Below are 23,712 nucleotides of genomic sequence, written 5' to 3'. Positions count from 1 at the left end.
GTAGCGCAACTTACTTTCTCACCACCGTTTCTTCCTTGGGATCGATGGTCACGTCTCTGCATTGCTCCCCTCAGACGAAAAGGTTCGCCCCAATGAATAATTCGTAGCAGACTGGCGTGTTAGCTCTTTTCTGTTAATCTACGAAATGGCTAATGGTTGTACTTACGGAGCAAGTCCCGAAGGCATTGACTTTTATTAGCCACGATGGTCAAAAAGTGCCAAGAATAGAAAATAGTAGTGTTTATGACATCAAGAGGCAACTTAGGTCGATAGTTTCAAAGAACGATATATTTTTTTTTTTCGTTTTTGGAGTGAATCATTCTAATGTTTTTGTGTTCCTTTTCAACAGCCGTCAGCATGCGGTCTTAGTACTGTCATTGTAGCGCTTTGATCGATGCTGTACTCATTGTTCACGCTCGTTATCGCGAGACGCGTCTTTATCATTTCCTTTGTCACGCAAGATGTATATCAAAGGATTTAGCCGTTAGCATGACTGTCTACAATTTTCCAGCTTATGCTATTCACCGTTTGCGGCTTTGTGTAGATGTTCCTCCGCCCCTTTTTTATTGAGCGTTGACAGGTGCTACGGGCATTCGTAGATTGACGACCACCAAGCACGCTTGTTGCAATCGCCGCCAACGATTGCTTAGTTCGTTTCCGGGCGCAAATCAGCTCAATGAAGAGCTCATTTGAACGCATCTTCAGTCTTCTCATTTTTCACCAACAGCATTGTCGCTACCATGTGACGTGAAAATATATAAAGCCTCGCACTATTTTCTTAACTCATTCCTATAACCTCCACGCGGTTTATAGAACTCGTTAGAGATGGATCGTGTTTTTCTTGTTTGTATAGGCATCTATAGTTCTGTGGCGTATTCGCGTGAGGTGTGGAAATATAACCTTAACATGCTTCAAGCAGCCCGAAACTAATCTGCGTCCTTGACCTTGTGACAGCAGAAGGGCTCAGTCCAGGTACCCAATAGTCACTGTTGTGTATCATTGAACGCTGTTTTGCTAATATGGGGCAAATTGGGCGGAATAAAACTGATAGAGAATAAACTGACGAGCCTCAGCGTACCACTTTCTTGTGCGACAGGGATTCATACAGCTGGAGGACCGGAGCTTCTTCGATAAGTACATCCTGCCCGCGCTGCCGAACAACGCCTACTTCCAGAACATCCCACCGACAGCTGACGTGGTGCAAGCTCTGCTGGCGTATGCAAAGGAACAATTCCGTTTCTACGTATTTGGCGTGCAGCTCGGATTGGAGATGATCAACGAAACAAGGTACTGTATGTCTCGTAATTAAGGGTTTGTAGCTTTACGCTGGAAAATTTTCAATGACAGAGTCACAAAGCTGAACCATACCGAGTCGGCTCGAATTTTTATTTGAGAAGGCAGCAGATTATAACACGAGGTGATGCTGTGACTTCATACGTGATGAAGACCCCACCATTCAACTGTTCTGCTGCTAGATGATTGTCACCAGGTGTTTTAATCATATGCATTGCTTTAATCTTAGTAAATTCCGATGCTGTAAAGATGTGTTCAGAATTCCTCAGCCGTATTGACACCCTTATCCATATTGGCAGTTACATTTACCTTTTTGTATCCTAAATTGTATGTTATTCTTGTTTGTATCTTCCTCTTGATCACGTTTAGGCTACCTACGTCGCTTTGATGGTCGTAAGTGCTTTCGTACGTGGGCATTTGTAGATAACATTTTTCTCTGGCGAGGGAGCCCACAGTCTTCTGTCTAACTATTGTACCCCCTACATTTATTTTTCACTACGTAATGGTATTTGTGACATTGTTATTCAGTGCTTGAGTATTGAATTTGTGATTGTCGGACGAAGGTAAACACATTTTCTGTAGCGAGATCTGCAATCGAGTAACTTTCTCTTTTTCTAAATGGATGGTGGGCTCCTTCCTTCTAGATTATTTCATTCGATGTTCACGTCTAGGTTATTCTAGTCCTTACCGTCATTACATGACACCTCTTCCACAACCTCCGCGTTCACCAGGATGAGCGAACAATATAGTCTCCAATTTTAGACTCCCTGCTCCAGCTCTTTTTGTTTTAATCTAGATGCATAGTTTGATGGAGAAGATATTCAAGATCCATGTTTTTTTTTTTTTGTGCGCTCTAACGCAACGTATATCTGCACTTCACAGAACCTCAGGTACAGTCACCCAACTCTCCGATCTACAGCCTGCTTCTTGCCTACATTGACATTGTGTAACTCATAATCAGTTTATAGTCAGTCTTCACTTCATTATTCACTGATTCCACATTATAAGCTTCAACACTGTGGTTATCCTGGCTGCATTTAGGAGCGTAGGTGTGAACCATTTTCAGTTCGTACCTGCTATTACAGGGAATTGTAATACGTTCCACCTTCTAGATAATACTTTGAATTCATTTATGCTCCCAGCTTTATAATTCATCAGGAAACCGCAAGCCTGAATAGCGTTGGCCCACTAAACCACAATGACCCAGATTATTCCGCACTATAAAGCACTGTATATGCTTCCTTTCTGATTTTAGCCCCAATATGCTTTATGACATTTGTTATATGTGGCTCGCGGCCCCGTCGGTAGCGCTGGCCTGGCGGCTCCGTGGCTCGGCGGAAGGCTTCAGCGGTCCTGGCAAAGACGAGGCGTCGACTAACAAAACAACGTTTAATACAGTATCACGTAGGAACGGGAAGAGAAGCAGGCTGGAGAGATAACTGACACGCATCGCCGCTGCGACGTCTCTGCAGTCACTCTGTAGTAGTCTCTCTCGCAGCGGAATCAGCCGCAGCTTTTTATATGCTCGTCAGTTCAGAGAGAAAGGGAGAAATTCATGTCCGAGCAAGCTATGATAACTCCGTCTCGGTGTCGCGACTGAAATCTTCTCCACCTCCTATAGACGGGCGAGAACGACGCTCTCCCCCTCGAGCGCTGGGCTTGGCCAGCGTTGGCCACACACACACACACACACACACACACACACACACACACACACACACACACACACACACACACACACACACACACACACACACACACACACACACACACACACACACACACACACACACACACACACACACACACACACACACACACACACACACACACACACACACACACACACACACACACACACACACACACACACACACACACGCACGCACGCACGCACGCACGCACACACACCCACACACATTACGGCATGTGTAGGTCTGACAGGTCGGAGCACGCCCGCGGGAGGAAGCATTGGGCGTCCGATTGCACGGCGCTGAAATGGCCGAAATGTCGAAATGTTTGACCAACATTACGTCGCACAAGACGGAGGCGAATCGTAACACATTCCATTTGTACCCAGCAGCTGCTTGGACAGCGGTAAAAACGCTACAGGAGGTGAAATGCCAGGCACACTTGTATAGAGCGATGTCATTGCACGTTAAAGAACCTTAGGTGGTCGAAATTATCCGAAGCCCTCCACTGCATCGTCCCTCATAGTATTAACCACTTTGGGACTTTAAACGCTATAAACATGTCAACACATATCGAAAGCATTCCTGCTCCATAGTGAAGTCCCGGACTATCAGCTCTTTTCACTGAAATAAGGCGACACCGCAGGACTTGATATGCAGTTACACCGATAAGGGAATTTAGTTTTTAGGAGATAAGCGTGGCGTAGGAGGTCGAACTTTTGTCCTTGTGCCTGCGAGGCAGATGCTGGGCCTCTGCGCCATAGCTACCCATCGCCTAAATAGGATGGCTACTGGTTATCTGCATTGAAATGGTGTGCCTTTGAGGAAACAATCATACTTAACGGACGTACAGACAAGTTTGCAATGCGCGCATTCGCAGTGGGACCCTTTGGTACAACGGGGAGATCCAGCACGGAGCGCCTCTCCTAATAACGTTGTACAACGAAGCACGCCTGCAGTACGTGACCGGACTGAACGACGCCGTGTTCCGCTTCGAAGTGATGCAGCTGGACTATGGCTTGGAGACTGCTGAGGACGAGCATACTGTCAGGCATAGCATGTATCGGGAGGTAACGCCCAAAGTGCTGCGTTCCATCTTCCTGCCCATGGTGTCCAGCCTGATGTGCAGCAACTTTGTGCTCTTCCCTATAAGCGAGCGGGCACTGCAGGTAAGCCTTCTCGCAGAGCCATCCTGGCACTGGGTGGGATTCACATAGAAAGCTATTTACACCCTCGGACAAATTTGCTTAGTTCACTTGCTTAGTTGACACGAGTCGCGCAGTCTCGAGGAAATTAAATCTTCAGCGCAGACACGTTTTCGATATCTCGAGCAACAGGGATTCCATCGGGCGCGTAAAGGGGAAATGTCCGGTTTATCCTCGATTCATATTTCATAAAAAAAATATTTCAGATGGACCAGATATATTCTTCCACACCCACTACAGCCACTAAATAAATGTGTGTTATAAAAGTTCACTGTGTAATTTTTTTTTCTAGTTCGAGCCAATCGTTTCTGAAAAAAAGAAGTGTTGAACAAGTCAAGCTACCATGAAGCTAGGCATGCTACCATCGTTAGGCATGGACATGTTCGCTACTGGAGATTTATAGTGGTTTCACGCTGTTCTAGTGCACTATATTTTTTCGGGAGGCTGCCTTGATAAGCTTTCTTCTTGCAATCAGTGGGTCCACGGACACGCCACTTGAAGGGGCGGAAGCAATACTAGAATCAGATGCACTCGCAAAGGAGCAACGGCCTGTTCTGACCCACTTGGGCCCAGTTTAGCGACATGGACCCTCTTTAAAAGCAAAACCCTAAGAGATATGCTGCATTGAGACGAAAGTTTTGTGTTTGTTTGTTTTTTTTTTGTAACATGCCTGTTTACTTCATATGGCGCTGAAACGTGGAGGCTAACCAAGAGATTTCTACTTAAGTTGAGGACAACCCAGAGAACTATAGAACGAAAAATGGTAGGGGTAACATTAAGAGATAGGAAACGAGCAGAGTGGGTCAGAGAAATAACTCAAGTTACCGACATTCTAGTAGAAATGGTAGGGGTAACATTAAGAGATAGGAAACGAGCAGAGTGGGTCAGAGAAATAACTCAAGTTACCGACATTCTAGTAGAAATGGTAGGGGTAACATTAAGAGATAGGAAACGAGCAGAGTGGGTCAGAGAAATAACTCAAGTTACCGACATTCTAGTAGAAATGGTAGGGGTAACATTAAGAGATAGGAAACGAGCAGAGTGGGTCAGAGAAATAACTCAAGTTATCGACATTCTAGTAGAAATTAAGAAGAAGGAATGGACATGGGCAGGACATGTACTGCGAAGAGGGGATAACTGATGGTCGCTTAGGGTAACAAACTGGATTCCAAGGGAAGGAAAGTGTAGCAGAGGGCGGCAGAAAGTTAGGTGGGCGGATGAGATTAAGAAGTTCGCAGGGGTCAAGTGGATGCAGCTAGCACAGAACCGGGTTAAGTGGAGAAATATGGGAGAGGCCTTCGCCCAGCAGTGGGTATAGTCAGGCTGATGATGATGATGCTGCTGCTGCTGATGATGATGATGATGTTTACCTCGTTCCATGACATGAATCGCTTGAACTTCTTCATATCGATTGATGTTTAGAATTACGAGTTACAAAACATTTATCTATATCTAATAGTGCCGTCCGGAATTTGTGCTCTTCAAGCACAATATACATTACCTAGCGACATGTTTTTTTAAATTTAGTTTAAAAAACGTCTAAGCCTCTTAGTTGCCTATCTTCACGGTTGAAAAAAAACAACAGCGCACAGAAGACTAATGACCAGAAGAAATACAAAAACAGTGCGAGCGTTGAGCTCACAATTAAGGCTTTATTCATAAAACTTGGAATATGCATCATAAATATAGGCTTAGTTGTGAATTCAGCTCTTGCCCTGTGTCTGTAAATTTTGCTCTCTAGCCTTTTGTGCGCTATCTTTTCCCAACTTAACGATCTAATAATTGTATATCTGTTTCAATTGCGGCAAGAATTTTATCTAATTTATTTAGGCGCATCATTGTAATGGAAATGCTTGGACTTGTTGCTGACTTAGTCAATCCGCCTAACTATAAGTAGCCTTATGAACAACGCAAATTTCTTTGTGTCGAATTAGAGTGTATCAAAATACCGCCTTGGGACTGTTTTATGCGTCCTTCCTAAAATGTCATCCTGGCTGTTACCACATGAACTATCCCGCACAGCGGACAAAACGAATGCCTTGCAGATATCAAACTTAATTTCTTAGTAAAGATTATTGACGGTCACTTTTTACGTGAGACCGCAGGTCTAGGCCTTATTAGCAAGACTGAATGTAGTCATTAATTTCGCTGCCGTGGAAACGCATCGCGAATTGTGTGCTGCTTGATCTCCGCAGGTCAAACATCTGCACGTTGTGGCAGGTGTGGGACCGACCCTTTACTGGGCCACCAGCTTTCTTTGGGATTTCATGTTTTACATGGGAACCGCCATATTTGTCCTGCCGCCGTACGCATATTTCAAGTCGAGAATTCTGGATTTTAACTACATGCGTAAGTAGCCCTTGTTCGCAGTGTCACTGCAGTACACGCCCGGTGCTCGATAAAACACTTTGCTGAACAAATATTTATTATATTTTCCTTGGATCCATTATTCTGCAACAATAAATATTTCGATTCCCCATATCGTATCTGAACGGTGCATCACGGGATGTCATGCATAAAAAAGTGCTAAGGTGGAAAGCGTTTGGCAGTCCAGCCCTATCCGACAACGATTTCTTCCCGCAGAGTCGCTAGCGGCCTTCTATTTAAACTACCCTTAAGTAGCTTTCTTATTTTTTATCCTAATTCAGCTATGCGATTTCTATGCAGAGGTGCTTACCGAGTCACGTTTTATTTTCTTGCAGAGTTAGTATTTTTACTGAACATTCTACACGGCTTCGCTGCTCTACCGTTCATCTACGTGTGCTCTTTCTTTTTTGACAACCCTGGGTTTGGATTCTCCACGCTTGCAATCAGCACGTTTATTATATGTAAGTACATCCATCTATAGCATGTAAACCATGCTGAGTGTTATACTATGATGAATTCAATCGAAAGGGACTCCAGCACTATAGGCATGACTTTGCAGCGTCAATGATACGGACTTGTTCTTTTCATCTTTTAGCATCTTTCTCCACTTTAATAAACAAGTCTGCTATGAGATTCATAAAATATCATTGGCTCAATAGTTAACGCACGGTAGAAAGACCAACAGACAGGAAATGCATAAGGGATAACAGCTGGCTGTCTCGTAGTTTCTTTTATGTGTCTTTATAATCATTTACCCCGATTATTCCTCATCAAATACCACCCTACATACGACGCTTTATGACATAGGCTCTCCTGCTGCCATTAATCATCAGGGTAACCACGGTTTGGCCTACCCTTTTTGTTAACTTAGGTGATTAAGGACCAAACGTTCCTTTTCACTGGTGCTTAGAATTTTCTTCCTGAACTATCTCTAACTGTACGCGATTTTCCTGTACCACAGAACGCTTCCTCTATCTTAACCTTAGAAAGAGTTGTTCGAATGTTTTGCAATTAAATTATCTGCTTGGTCCCAATGTTATTACGAGTAGTATACTCACGTTTTCAGTCAAACGAAGACTGTCACTAAAAAGAATCGTTCATACACCCACGTTAATACCGAAATTATCACCTGCAAACCTTTTCTAAATCTTACTGGGTTGGCTACACCGCTACTAATTAAGCTAAACTTAGTCTCTCTGAAATTACACATTCTCTTGTAGTAACAGAATAACAAATAAAATTAGCAGTATCGCCGAGCGTTCAAGACAGGTCTCCTAGATGTCTCGCCGAAACCAGTACAGACATTGCTATAAAGAGTAACAGTCACTCCTACGAACAACATATTTCGTCAGTCAGACATGACACAATATTAACCAATCATTCTGATTCTGATGTGAACAGTCATCAATCCTAGTTCTCACTATGATGCAGTATAAACACGACGACGACATGATGAAGACATACTTTTTCGCTGATATTACAACAATTTCTCAACGAATATATTCCTGAAAATTTCATCTTTGAATGTGGCATTTTCGGCCCATTGAAGAAATTAAAAATCCCTGGTGCTTATTTTGACGAATTTAATAATAAAATGCACAAATACACCTTCATAAAACTTCATCAGGCATTTTAGGTCCTCTTTTATATCATTGTCATCTCGGACCATCCCTCATGAAAGAATGCTGAATGCGGTACTGATTTTTAAATCCAGTGGTTGCTCTGTTGCATGAAACTCTTGCCCTATCTCATTAGCAGGAACATTTGTACGCTCATCGAGAACATTATTCATACCGAAGTTGTTAAGTACTTTGAAGAGTACAATATTTTCACCTACCAGCATGGTTTACGCAGGAATAATTCATAGTTCATAATAATTCAATAATTGTGTGTGTGTGTGTGTGTGTGTGTGTGTGTGTGTGTGTGTGTGTGTGTGTGTGTGTGTGTGTGTGTGTGTGTGTGTGTGTGTGTGTGTGTGTGTGTGTGTGTGTGTGTGTGTGTGTGTGTGTGTGTGTGTGTGTGTGTGTGTGTGTGTGTGTGTGTGTGTGTGTGTGTGTGTGTGTGTGTGTGTGTGTGTGTGTGTGTGTGTGTGTGTGTGTGTGTGTGTGTGCGCGTGTGTGTGTGCGCGTGTGCGTGCGCGTGCGCGTGTGCGTGCGCGTGCGCGTGCGCGTGTGCGTGTGCGTGTGCGTGTGTGTGTGTGTGTGTGTGTGTGTGTGTGTGTGTGTGTGTGTGTGTGTGTGTGTGTGTGTGTGTGTGTGTGTGTGTGTGTGTGTGTGTGTGTGTGTGTGTGTGTGTGTGTGTGTGTGTGTGTGTGTGTGTGTGTGTGTGTGTGTGTGTGTGTGTGTCACATTAAAAGAACTATTTACTTCGACGTTTCGGTTCACTTTCACTCTTATTTACCATGGATTTACCATATTAACACCGTCTCATAGCATTGGATAACCGCGCACTTCGACGTATAGTATAACGTGCAACCTCCCGCTCGCACCTTCATAGTTTAATTAAACACTTCCTTATGCCACGCCGACCCCCCTCATATCATAATCATCAAGCATGCATCACAGGCAACATTCAGTCCTTGCAAAACCCTGTTGTTAGCTTTATATTTCCAGATTATCTGCGCTTCGTAGGAGTAAAAGACCGTGCAGCCCGTTTGCCCGTATAACCTTATTTCCCTAACTCCTTCATACTGCGCTCCACGGTTGGTTTTTTACCCTCCTCCGCGTTTTTTTCCGGGCTGTGGCCCAGATGACAAAAGCAAGGCACATAGCGTGACATTTAACGAAGATCATTCATTCCTCGAGCAAAAATAAACTGATATTACCTACCATTACGTAGGGTTAGTGAAGTGGCCTTAATATCTTCGAAATTTGTAGCGCTGAAATGGTGTGAGCCAACGAAACGAACAGCTTAGCTTGCAATCCTACTGCCCACAACTACATTAACTTATTAAAAGAAAGCGTCAACTTAAGATGCTTTTCTCCGCCGTTCTGCCAAACAAAAGTTTTATGAATAGAAAGCTGAGTCTCTACTTTATCTCTCTCCGCTAGGAAAAAATGATTAGAGCGGTGCGTTCTCCATAAGTCACGCTTTAATACCCAAAACAAATTGAAATTTCTGATTTTTTCATGGGCTTTCATCATTAAAACAAAAAGGCGTGGGAACAAACGCTAGATGGGACTCTGAAGGTCTACTCAGTTCAGATGCTCCAAACCATCTCCTAAAAACCTCACTCATCTGAGAAAAGATTTTCGGGGTGAATATCCTTATAATGCTCTCGGATATGACTTGTTTCAAAGACCGTTGGACAGATTAGCAGGCTTACCAAAGTACATGCGAGAGCTTGTGGGTAAGCATGACGTTTGGAACTTGATTGTGTTGCTTCTTAGACTGCAAAATTAAATGAGGGAAACTAGAGAGGTTGATGGGCATTTTTAGACATTAATCAGCAGAAACCTTTCCTTTCCTCAGGGAACCTAAGGCGAGAAGAAAGCTTGAGGATTATTTTGTGACTTTTTAGATTTCCCACTGCGACTATATATATAAAGAGAATTGCGAGTAGAGGTTGTCAGGCACTGGTTGGATAAGCCTTGCTATCCTGAGAATATTGAAGATCGCTTGCTATTTACATTATTCTATTGCTATTAAAAGAAACAGTGTGGCATATCCTTCCTTTTTTATAGTTGCAGAAGCTGACTTAAATTGTAAGGCGTAACATATGAGGGATTTAAAACTTCCTCTTATTTTCCTCATTGTCAAGCTTACTATTATTTACTTGCTTATATGAGGTGTCAACTATCGTACATTCCGCAATCTGATTGCCTACAGCTCTCAAAACACGATGCTAAAACCAATTACAGATACAACCTAATCACACTCACATCGGAACGTCTAGCAGAGGACTGGATATCAAACGCATTGCTCCAGAGTTTAGGAAATGCAGCGAGTGTGCACGCGGATTCCCAGTGCATATTGCAAAAACTGGTATTGCGTTTTAAAGGCACAAGCTGCTGTAGCATAACACATATATCGAACAGAAGGCAATAGTGCGACTGGAAGATGAGTTAGCCTAACTCTCAAAGGTAGGCATGATATGAAAGCTTAAAAAAATCTGGGTTATTTTTCTTTATGTGAGATTTTCGACGATTTATAGAAGCGAATAGGTTCTGCTGCTAAAATTAAGCAATGAACATCTACAAGACGTTAAGTGCACCGCCTCTGATATTCCGCTGGATCCATAGAAATATTATGAAACAGACTGTCCTTTCTTGGGGGGATTTTATATTAAGCCCACTGAAAAGGCCAGGAACCCTTATAATGGCCTGCTAATGAGACTAACAATGTCTGCCAGCAGCGCACGACAAGACCGTGTTGCAAATGCATATACAGTTACGAATGCGATTTTCGTCAAAGGCACTTGAACTGGGTTCATATTCAATTTTGGGTAGGAATATTTTACACTCGCGTGTATAGGAATAATGACTCGGCGCATGTGCATGGAGTAGTTAGCCGTTGTTTTCGTTGCTTTAAATGTATTTTTCTCTTTACGAAAAAAAAAGTAGTATTCAGACTCCTCTCCAGGCTTAACGATCTGCCAGAACTTTCGGTCACCACTGCTTAACATTTTATACGCCTTTTCAATAATGGGGGCATACGCGAAGCTGAGTTCTGAAGTACTATTTGATTTATTTCATCAATGCGCTGCAGTGACATCAGTTCTTCTACACTTTTCGCAGCGGCGCTGTGCTGTCTGGGCTCAGTGTTCATGGAACACTATGCGGAATCGCTCCAAAGCTTCCCGCTGACGGTGTTCGTCGAGTTCATGCTGCAGATCGCGCGGCTACTGCCCAACTACTCGTACTCGCGCGGTATGAACAAGCTTCTGCAGTTGGCTGCCGAGAGCACCATCTGTCGAGCGGGTGCGCAGGCGCTGATTTCTGAATGCCGCTCCAAGACAATCGAGGCAAAGCAGTCGGCGAAACAGTGCTGCGAGCGTGAGTCTCTGCACGTACTCCTTCACCTACACCAGTGCACTATACTGAGTGAACAACGGGCTAACTAGTATAGCTCCCTGTGTTTCGCTGCATCTCTATATAGGTGGTAGGTAGTGCAGTATAGTCGTGTGTGGTCAAAATACGAATGTGGGGGATGCGTGCGTGCGTGTATGTGTGTGTGTCTAGAGGTAAAAAAAGCAGCTGGATGCTTAAGCTGCTCCTTACGAGTATAGACGCAATAGCACGGGCACTTATTGCTTCCTTTGCTGCTACTCTGGGGCTAGCTTAATCACAGTCACTGCATTTCCTATTATTAAACTACGTCGATGTTCCAGGCCGACGATTTTGGTCTTACTGACCACCCAGCCCTGCGTTTACAATCATCGGCACGTTTTTGACTCTCCAGCTCAGCTTCCTCCGCAAGCTTAAAGCATTTCACTTCCATTTCTGACGTTCGTACCTCAGCATCCTGCCTTCATTTCAACAGTTTAATTGTCCCATACCGAGTTTTTGTCTCCGTCGTCTCTGCATTCGGTTTACGAATCATCTCTGGACGTTGAGCACCGCCATCACGACAAGACACATCATGAAACGAAGCCCCTGCACTCTTATGCGCATCTGGTCAGATGGCATTGTCCCAGCAGTACCGGCCAAGAACATCGTACGTGTTCAAATAAACTACACACGCGGATATTTGTCTACACTAAACTGGTTTCTTTCACTGATCACCAGTCGCTGCTCAGTAATCAATCAATGAACCTATCAAATTTGATCAATCATACTCCAATCAATCGACCAATGCGGAGGGGCCACCTATCTTGGCGAACATGTATCAGGTCTGTAGTTCCACAATGCACGACGGCGCCACTCAAATATTTGCGACGGCAAGAATTTTACTTGTCCTCAAAAGCTATTTCTCAAACCAGTGTACGGTGATTACTTTTCGATGCACTCAGCCCAGTACCCTTCGCGTAATACATTTCCCACATACAAGCCTCCACCCGCGTTTCGACCTTGAAAGACAAAGCGACCAGTTTAATTTCAAAAAGCAACGTGAAAGCAGTGCTTCTATAAGCGAAGCGCACTACCTGCACAGCTGATGCGGATTTATGGGCATCATGTATTGTTGCGACTGGGGCTCCGGCCCAGGTTAGCGCGGATTTTCCACCAACTGAAAACAGAAACGGGCCCAGCGGACACCGGCGAGTGACCACCGCCAAAGACAGCGAAGCGACGGAGCGACATTTTGTCGGAGGCTGCGGTGGCCAATCCTCCCCCCCCCCCCCCCCCTCCTTTCGGGACGAGACGAGCTGCCTTTTCGGGGCCTTAAACCCTATTGGAGCCCACAGCGGTGTCAACAGGGAACCTTTCCTTGTGTTGGAAGGATCAGAGGCGCTTTGCCGAGCAGCACCGACCCCGCTCGCCGATTTCTCAAGGCAAGCGGGCGACCTTCTGGGTAATACTGGTGGGAAAATGATCTCCGACAATGGACAACTTCTCGGCGTATTTCGCCTTGTTACAAAACCTCTGCCTCAAGCACAAGATCGTCATTGACACCGGAGAAGTGTGCCCTCGCCACTGAAAGATGTGAGAGGAGGTTCGAGCACCACCCTCGACTGTGGGCGGCACCTCGAGTAACTCTTGTCCTCACTGATTGGACTACGAAGATAAACTGTTTCCCCAGCTAGGCATCTGAGGATAACAGACCATAATTTAACGGACCAGAGAGAGCTCGGTTTTCTTCATTCAACTTGTACTTGCCCCATCATGTAAAAAGTTGTATAAAACGCTTTTCGTTGCCTCTCGTTGCTGGCTGCTCCTGCTTCGTTGTATCGGCTCCTCATGGTTCCACTACGGTTAAGCCTAGGTTCCCGAACCCCGATCTGCACGAGTGCTTAACGTATATCCCTGAGAAAGCCTTTTCACGGCATTGTGATCTTCGGTCTTTCTTTAGGGCCGTCAGCGTCGACGTAACCGGTGGGCAACTGTACCCTGTAACACTTTGCACTGCCCAAGCTGGACTTCTTCTCTGGCTCCCGCAACCTGCCTTGATCCTCCAGAATACAGATGCTTCGGACAGTCTGGTCAACGACAGCGTTAAGTTCTTTAAGGGCCTCTTAGCCGAGTCATGACCTAAACTTTGCGTCCTGCACAGGCGAAGTTACAACCTGTGATGACTACCACCTGTGATGACTAGCTGGATGCAAAGTGGACAGTTGGAAATCTCCTTCCACGTTTCCGGGAGGTGGAGAGAGTATGAGAGGCGAAAATGGCCTTAGTGGTAGAGGTATAATTAGAACAGAGGAATGCGCAGCCGGAAGTTGGGCGCAACGAGGAGGTTGAAGGGTGGTTACCGGAAAGAGGAGGCTGGGATTAGTTCCCAGCAGTGCCCAAACGGTTCTGTTACGAGAGGTAGCAGAGATGTGAATAATTTCAATCGTAGATTTAAGGCGAGAACGGAGAAATGGCACAACACAAGGACTAGAATAAAATACTGAGGAGTGTAAACCAGCTGAAGAGAGAGGAGAACAGTGGCAGAAGAGGGAAACACGGAAGTGCACAGTAGTAAGTTCAGGAGATTACGATGAGGGTTAGGCTTAAAGAGATAGCATGCATTTTGCGCCGTCTAATGCGTAATGTGTCGTGATGAAATATCAGCGCGCAAGCAATAAACACGCTCCTGCAGCCCACGCGTGGTCCGAGTCAAGGCAGATGTGGCGCAGCGACTACTCCCACTTTTGTGACGACCTGTCGTAACTCGTGTATACACATCGCCATTCGAAGCCAGGCGTTGGTTCTGCCCTTAAAAACATCTGCCACTTTGATCACCGGCGTCCTTTACAGCAATCACGAACTGGGAAAAGGGTGTCAGACAAAGGGTGATTATATAAAATAGGTCGATTTGGGACGTTAATCCTTTTTGGCATGTGCTCAAACCAAAATTTCTGAAGAAACACGCTTAAATTTCGCATTGGCGAATATCGTAATCTGCCCTTTTCCTGTGTGTCCATACTGGAGAATAGGCTTTAATTATTCAAACAAAGTTTGAGCGGTGTAAATGCAATTCGCACTTTGATCTAGTGGTTTGCCTGGAGTAAATAATATTGATGTGTACTAAAGGCACTTTCCGCTCCCAGCATAGCACAAAATTATTCGCGCGCTTCTCAAAAATGAGTGTAATATAAAACTATCGAAACGATGTCGTATTATGCCTAAATAGGAATTTTTGATCACAGGCTGACAAATTAGTCGCATATAGCAAATGTATGAGCGAGTATACCCCAGCTTGGAGGGAAACGTACGTCATTAATGACTCAAGGTGTTCGATTAGAAGAAATATTCATTTTGCTATCGTTAACACTCTCTGCATTTGTTCCTCTTTTTGCGAAAAAAAAAGAATAATTCGCGTAACGAGTAAAAGAAAAGATTAAGTATATAGATCCCGTCGAGCCATCACTAAAAGCATTTTACTAGCAATTAATAATATGAATAAACACACTGCATCTACAAGATGCGCTTAATTTTGCAATATACATGCAATTAATGGGCTATATTAGCGCCCTAGATCCATTTATTTCCCTATTTCTTCTTTAGGGCATCTTCACGAGCATTTGAGCTTGCCTTCGATGTTTCTTTCAATTATTGATTTTAACTAGTTGTCACGTAATAGCTTTATCCGCCATTCTTTCTAATGTTGCGCTCTACACAGGTGAATAAATGAGTACCGTTGTCAACCAGTACTATACCTGGCACAGAAGAAATTCGGCGTTATATCAGGATTCTTTATTTTCCTGCAGGCCCTACTAGTAATTTCATGTAGACGACGGCCAGCAGTGAAAAAGGATAAAACAGTACTAATAAAATATCTTGTTTTCTGTCATAACTTCTGACACTTAAATGCTTTGTAGTAATTGTGCCTAGTTCAGCAGTAATTTTTACCTCTGATGTTTCTGCAGAATCTTCTGTTGCCACAACAGCTTCACTATTAAAAACCACACAGAAATCATTTTGTAGCGACGAAAATTATCTGTACTTTCTTCCGACCGGGCTTAAAATTAAGGTTGTCAAACATTGATATAAGAATGTTGCAAATTTCTTTGAATGGTCTGTATACTGCTATAAAGACAATACTTGTATACGCTTTTAATGTCTTTGCAGACGTGACGGAACCTGATCCGTCGATGTATGCAATCGGCCCGCTGGACGTACACCCCTACTCAGCCTTCTTTGAGGTGGCCACGCTGTTTGTAGAGGGCCCTCTGCTCTTCATTCTGATTCTCATTGGGGAACGCTACTGGCTGCGCCAAATTTATCGACATTTGACCGCGCCAGATTCACAAAACGAATTCAACGTTCACATGCAACCGGCTGCTCACGGCCTAAGAGCGGGAAAAGCTAAGGTAGGTTCACATCCCCGAATGTGAGAAACTTTGTGGTGTGCTGAGAGTAGCTTGTCAGTTGTGTTCGAAACAATGTCCTTATTTCTAAATTATTGCAATTTCATGCTGCCTGACTATTTCCGAATAATATAGTCTAGCTTGTCTGCTCACCTTTTCTCCTTTTTATTAAGGCTGCTTCCGTGAATATCATGAACCTATTAGAGATCATATTTTCTAGCGCTTCTTTACCACACAAGAGACATTAGGCGAAGGAGGAACACATAAGAACAGGACGGACGCTAGTCAACTGTCGTTTATTGAAGCAACATGTCATATATACGATCTCAAAATGGTCATCACAAATGCGTAGTGAGGGTGCCACGCTTAAGGTACGATAGCTCTTCACCAGATAGATACAGAGATGGAGTGCTGACACAGTTTTGGCCTTCCTTATTTATACACAGGGCTTCGACAATTTCCCTTTCTGATTGAGCCTTATTTGTTGCCAGTACGCGCGTGTTCTGAAGGATCGGTGTGCAGGGTACGCTGTTTAGGTCACCGGGTCCTTCGTCAAATGCTTTCCAACTCGCCCAAGTTTCCGCCTTAATATTAACCTATTAGCTTGCCGAAATGCACTACTGTAATCCTAGGTTTTTAGGAGATTCTCATTGTAATTATGACCCTAAAATCCCCGCAGAAATAAGTACTACTGAGACGTGATAAAGTGCATGGAATGAGAAGTGTATAGTGTTCGTTCATTTTCCATATTAATGGAGTTTTAAAATATACCAAATAGTGAAATTGGTAGCATTTTTGTGATCGCTTATGACTATAATAGTATTGGGTCTATCGTTGCTATACGGCTGTGGTATTGTTGCTGGGACTTGAGCATTAAAAGGCGCTACAGTGAGATACCCTCCTGTAGAAAGCCGAGGTCTTAAGGACCCCAGCATGTGCTGCAAACCATGATAATTGTTTAGGAGATTTCTGCAGTGACGGCGCTCAAGGCCAATAGACTGCCGGAAGACAGAAAACTGGGCGAGTTGGTTTGGATACGAACGAGACGTGGTAAAACAGCGCAAAAAACGACTGCTGGCCTAAGTTCTACCCATCATGACCCATCCATCCATCCATATATCCACTCGTCGAAACATCCATCCCATTCCTCCGTCTGTCCGTCATCCATCCATCCATCCATCCATCCATCCATCCATCCGTCCGTCCGTCCCATCCCATCCCATCCCTTCACATGCATACATACATACATACATACATACATACATACATACATACATACATACATACATACATACATACATACATACATACATACATACATGCATACATACATACATACATACATGCTGCATGCATGCATATATACATACATACATACATACATACATACATACATACATACATACATACATACATACATACATACATACATACATACATACATACATACATACATACATACATACATACATACATACATACATACATACATACATACATACATACATACATACATACACACACACACACACATACATACATACATACATACATACATACATACATACATACATACATACATACATACATACATACATACATACATACATACATACATACATACATACATACATACATACATACATACATACATACATACATACATACATACATACATACATACATACATACATACATACATACATACATACATGCATGCATACATACATACATACATACATACATACCTACATACATACATACATACATACATACATACATACATACATACATACATACATACATACATACATACATACATACATACATACATACATACATACATACATACATACATACATACATACATACATACATACATACATACATACATACATACATACATACATACATACATACATACATACATACATACATACATACATACATACACGGTGGCTTTCGATGCTGCCGGCTTTTTTGCTCCTCGCAGCAACCTCCTCTCAAGAAGTTTATTAGTACCGTTATGACTACGTAAACTTTTCCGCAGCTCCACATAACGCGATGTGCGGCCCCAGCATGGTTTCATGTAGTACAGCGTTTTTATATGGCGTTGCGTGTAGGAAGTCTTCCCGGCTTGTTGAGGTACAAATTTTGTTAACACCAAAGTCGTTCTGTTTCTTCAGGCAGCCAAGCACGAGGACACGGACGTAGTTAAAGAGGACAAACTAGTGACGGACCTCGTCTACCAGCAACTGCCGCCGCCCGAAAATTTAATACCGGCAATGATTGTGTGCCGCCTGAAAAAGGCCTACGGCTACACCGAAACCAACATAGTTCTACAGGCAAGCCGCTAACATGATATGGGAAAGAGTCCGGAAAAAATTGTTCGTGAAGAGATTCCTAATTAACCAAAGAAACAGTGCAACAACGGAGACAAGAAAGTAAAAAGAAGACGGGACGAGCACTGACTAGCAACTGAAGATTTTATTCAAAAGAACACAAATACTCTATTCACAACCGAGAGCACGCATGGGCAGAACTGACAGCACTGATACCTTTAAACGTGAAACTTAACAATCAAAATACCGCAGTTCACAGTCATGAATGAGAACAGATGGGGTGCTAACACATCTGTCGCGGTTTTTGTGAATGTGAAATGCCTCGCTGATTTGCCTGGTTAATTTATCGCGATGCTTGTACAGAATCCTGGTATCATTAAAGAGCGGACTACATGGATCTGCGTTAGAACTAGGAGGGTTACGGCTGCATTCTCTGTAGTGCAAGACCAAGTTAGAAAAAGGGGCCCCTTCTAAAGAAGCGCTGTGCTCACGTATGCGGGTATTCACGCACCTGCCCGTCTGGCCTATATATCTTTTTCCACAGCTAAAGGGAACATCACACACTGCGCCCGTGGCACAGGGGACAAACTTCATGTCATGATTTATCTGACATTTTTTTTTTAGATTTATCTCTTTTCGGTCTTGGTTCTTTTTCTTCCTGGGCTATCCTATCCACCATGGCACATATTTGGTCTTGCTTATTAGGGGCAGAAAAGAGTACCTCTGCACCATATCTGCGGCCTACCTGCTTTAAACGATGGGACAGCCGGTGAACCTAGGGCAGGACCCAGCTATTTTCTTTTTCTCTTTACTTTGAGGTTCGGGTGCTTCATGCCTCTGGGATATTTTTACCTTTTTATTTATCTTATTCAATGCTAGTAATATGGTTTCATCAGGAAATCCTGCTGCCTGAGCCTGTGAACTTGATGGTTAAAACTCTGGCCGAGTGCATGCACACGTGATTTATCAATCGAAGACGCTAGGCAAGAAACAGCTAGACCAGTTTTGACTGCCTTGGAATGCCCAGAACGGTAACTGAGCAAGGACTTTTTCGACCTCTGTAGGAAAAACCAACAAACGTGGTCCTGCTGTAATACCAATCTTGTGTCCAGGAATTGCAGCTACCCGGAGTTTCAAAAGTGAAGTTTAAGCCTTCTCCGCAATCCTGAAAAACCTTTAAAATCTCATCTAACCGTTCCTGAAGGTCACCGTGGCCCACACAATCCAAATAATGATCTACATGCCTTAAGATCTTTATTGTTCGGGAGCCCAAGTTATCCTTAATAGACTTGTTAACGTAACTGAGAAATATATTACTCAAACCCGGAGCTACTTTCGACGCAATATATACCCCGGATCTTTGGGTAAACCGTCTGCCCTGCCATTCAACAACCGTAGCTGTCAGATAAAAGGACAGCAGCTCTAAAAAGGTTCCGACCGAGATTCCGCTTATCGAAATGAATCCTTCTTCATTGGTGCCTTGACTTATGCATTCGCTCACACATCGCTGAAGAGTATCATGCGATAAACAATAAAATACGTCCTGCGCATCAATGCTAAACATATTACACAAACCATGTTTCTGGCATTTCAAACACTCAACGACAGCCACAGAATTACACACCATAAATAGATCGTCTATTGCCAACGAACACAGGCTCTTTTTTTTTTTTAGAAAACTTGACACCTGATGTTGCCAAATAGCGAGTTCAGTAACAATAAAACGGAACGGAATATCGGTTTCTGGGTTTTTGCCGAAAAGAGTAAATCCAGACAATCCCTTTGTGCATTCTTAACCAAGAAGTGAAGGCTTCCTAAAAAAATTTGCGAAGCTTCGTGCCTTTGTCTTTTCACGCTCGTACGCAGAGGATTAAAGCTTTTGTGATGGTTTCCAAGGTTTTCTCATTAAACAACTTTTCTCGCAACACAACAAAAAAACCTTCCTTATCGGAAACCATTACACGCAGCTTTTCAGACTTCATAAAATTAACCAACGGCGAAAGAGTCCACTTCCTCACAGAGCCGCCTTCGCTTTTCTTTAAAGCCTCGACACGTTCAACAACGCACCTGGGCAGCTCCTCTTGCCGCAACCCTCCTAATTCTAACGCAGATCCATGTAGTCCGCTCTCTAATGATACCAGGATTTTGTACAAGCACCGCAATAAATTAACTAGGGAAATCAGCGAGGTATTTCACATTCACAAAAACCACGACACATGTGTTAGCACCCCATCTGTTCTCATTCATGACTGTCAACTGCGGTATCTTGATTGTTAAGTTTCACGTTTACAGGTATCAGTGCTGTTAGTTCTGCCCATGCATGCTTTTGGCTGTGAAATAAGTATATATTTGTGTTCTTTTCAATAAAATCTTCAGTCAGGGCTGGTCCCGCCTTCTTTCTACTCTCTTGTCTCCGGTGCTGCGCTGTTTTTGCTTAATTATGTACCAACTCGCTCAACTTGCCATTTTACTGAAGAGATTCCTAACTTGGTGCAATATTTGTTAACGCCCCATTGGGCGAACAACCCACTACCGCCGTTTCACATGAACCAAAATTGGTTGAGAGGGTTGTGACGTCCCACATAGATTTGAGAGATTTAAAGGTCAATGACTCTTTAACTTAAAAGAGACCTCTTTGACCGCTCAGTGGAAAATTTAACACGAGGGCCCTTTGTCACTTCAGACAGAAGCGCAGCCCCTAAGTCATATAGACACGTTAGGATGAGTTGGTTAAAGCGAGACTTTATATCTACGAGTATGCCACGCAATCTTTCATACAATGTTGTCGCTAACGACTGTAAGCTAGTTAGCAGAGCAAGCACCACTTCGCAGTCTTATATCAGATCAGTAATTTTAACCAACATAAATTTGACCCGACTGCTTAAAATATTATTGGTGTGGTGCTTGGAAGCGCCAACTGGCAAGCGTACAGCGGAATTCGAAACAGCGTGAAATGTGAACTCCGAGCTGAAATTATGACTGGTGTGCTTAAACGCAGGTGTGCCTAAATGCATATTGAAGTATGCATGAAGGAGGGTCCCCAAGGGGAGCTGCAGATTGAGCCATTAACTATGTCCCGTCTTACCCTTAAAGGTAGATCCTAAGTGTTACCAAAACTATGTCTAGCATGATTTCAAACATCAGTGTCAGGCGTTCTTCCATGCCTCAATGTCTGCAGCAATAACAGCGCATGTAGTAGAGACGGAAAGCTTTGGTAGGTATTCTGGATATATTTTTGAAAGTTATATGTCATTTATGATTCAGAAATGGCGTTAATAAATTTAGGTGCACCTGCAATCTATCTAGATATTAGGACGGTTGTTATATTCTTTGATTTCCGCTCCTGGACAGACAGAATCATGAGTGAGGGAGCGGCTTAAACTTGGACGTAATAAAAATGGGCAGCATACGCGAATACAAAACTGAGTTCAGTATATACATCGCCTTATTGTCTTTCTGAAACTGCCATTTCCAAAAATGTCGTTTCCATGATTGCGGTTTGACAGGCTTGGCCGCATCCAAACATTGTTAGCCTACTTGATTGTTTTCGCTCAGTCTCATTCGCCGTTCCGTACTCTTTTGGGAGCATTGTCGTTACGGCGTCCGTACGCATATTAACAGGGCTGTTTCCGTACTTCTCGCTCTTTTTATTTCAACGAGGGAGTAACGTATCGCTACCACACACCAAAATAACACGTTTTAATTGGCCAATATGTTTTCGATTATCTAAAATTGTGATAACATTTTCGCTATAAACTCGGTAATTTCTTAGTTTCTTGCATATTCCCATTGAAACCAATACAAAATCACCCATACTTAAAGCATAAAGTTGTAAAAAATGTGGTTCTAGCGGCATCACGCTTCAATGTAACGTACTTCGGTATATATTAAAACGTTTAAGGTAGCTTGGAGGCATGTATTCTACGTTTTAAAAATAGCGGAACTAGATACCGTGCCGCTGTCACCAAGAATATGATCAGTGCAACCTTCCTTCCGCTGTGAGGTATTGTGCTCATTTTTTTTCTTGCGCTTTCCTATCTTTATTTCTAGGTTTTATTATAGAGTAAGAAAGCGTGATCAAAGCGAACCGCATAACGTCACCCGAGCATGTCCTCACCGACGCAGGGCTTGAGCTTCACGCTGCGTTCAGGAGAGTGTTTTGGCCTCTTGGGCGTGAACGGTGCGGGGAAAACGACCACATTTAAGATACTCACCGGTCAGATTCTTCCACATGGCGGGGACGCGTTCATTGCCGCATTCTCCGTCGTTCAAGATGGAGTCCAGGTAAGCTAGCTCATCTCACCAGCGGCACCTTTAGGCCACATCATTTGTACTGGCGAAGGCAGTACAACTGAGTATTGTAATGCGTGATTGTTCAGTGGAACCGATTATTTGCGGAGAGAAAGTAGTTCTTGGTGACATCCGTGAGGAACGTCCTAAAACGGTCTAGTCTTTTATTTAAATATGAACTTAGGACAACATGAAAGGGGACAATGCTACGGACACCGTGGAGAAAACAGAGAAAGGACACGAGACCCCGCACTAGTCTCTTGCGTCTCTCCACTGTGTCGAAGCTTGTCGTGAAGTTACCTTGGCCTGTAACTTCGTGTTCTTGTGGTTTTCTATTTTGGTGAGCTCCATTGTCTGTTCTTGAAGATAGCCGCACTTATGTAGAACACTAATGATACCTTCATGGTCATTGTATGCTAGTAATGAACTGGGATTTACTTTATGGGTGAGGTAGAACTCTGCGGCTGCAGTGATTGGCTGTGCAAACATAGATTGAAAATTTCGCAAGCATATAAGTGTTCATGCCTCCGCCAGCACCAAGTGCGGTCTTTTGGAACGTTGGACATGCATATCAATTCACTGTGCTGCAAAATGCTTAAAGGGAAATGCAATGGTGTTTTTTCGTAATATGCATGAAGCGCACTCTCAAAGCACCACATGCAATAAACAGCAGTAAATCACCTTTATACGGATGTCAGACTACGTGCCTGCTTTCAAGGCGAACAGATCTGTGTTCGATCGCATTTTAATTCGAGCAGACAATGTTGGAACGAAAACATGGCAGTCCAAATGGCATGTTCGGTCGCGATGTTGTGGCTATGAAAATAGTTAAGTTTCGGGCTTTTTTTTTCTGAATTGCTACCCGTATTGCAAGTACGTTATATAGACGATATTTCAGTGCTCCTTATAAGTAGCTGGTATTCAAACAAGTGCCGTAGGTTTAATGTTTACTTGCAACATAGCGCTAAACAGACAGGGACACCGCGAGTCTCGCTGTGTCCCTGTCTGTTTAGCGCTGTGTTGCAAGAAAACCGTCCCCAACTTGCCCAAGCTTCCCTCCTGGCAAACTTTAATGTTTGCAAGCGCATTTTCTCAACAATATGTTACATGTTGTTCCCTCACCTATAGACCTA

General features: G+C 43.5%; 1 protein-coding gene across 1 annotated transcript in view; it reads left to right on the top strand.

The window, feature by feature from the left end:
* Positions 1 to 23,712, top strand: part of LOC146199652 (phospholipid-transporting ATPase ABCA3-like) — an 86,669-nt gene that overhangs the window by 47,396 nt on the left and 15,561 nt on the right. Inside the window, exons 14-21 of the mRNA XM_084592166.1 lie at positions 1,097 to 1,287; positions 3,865 to 4,153; positions 6,385 to 6,538; positions 6,892 to 7,017; positions 11,293 to 11,550; positions 15,709 to 15,950; positions 18,134 to 18,292; positions 22,415 to 22,573. Coding sequence (XP_084448292.1) covers positions 1,097 to 1,287; positions 3,865 to 4,153; positions 6,385 to 6,538; positions 6,892 to 7,017; positions 11,293 to 11,550; positions 15,709 to 15,950; positions 18,134 to 18,292; positions 22,415 to 22,573 — 1,578 coding nt within the window. The remainder of the gene's footprint in view (positions 1 to 1,096; positions 1,288 to 3,864; positions 4,154 to 6,384; positions 6,539 to 6,891; positions 7,018 to 11,292; positions 11,551 to 15,708; positions 15,951 to 18,133; positions 18,293 to 22,414; positions 22,574 to 23,712) is intronic.

The sequence above is a fragment of the Amblyomma maculatum genome, chromosome 2 (genome assembly GCF_055883805.1).
Source record: "Amblyomma maculatum isolate TAMU_Amacu chromosome 2, ASM5588380v1, whole genome shotgun sequence".
Taxonomy (NCBI): domain Eukaryota; kingdom Metazoa; phylum Arthropoda; class Arachnida; order Ixodida; family Ixodidae; genus Amblyomma; species Amblyomma maculatum.
Note: the sequence above shows the minus strand (reverse complement) of the source record. Positions and strands in the feature narration are given on the sequence as shown.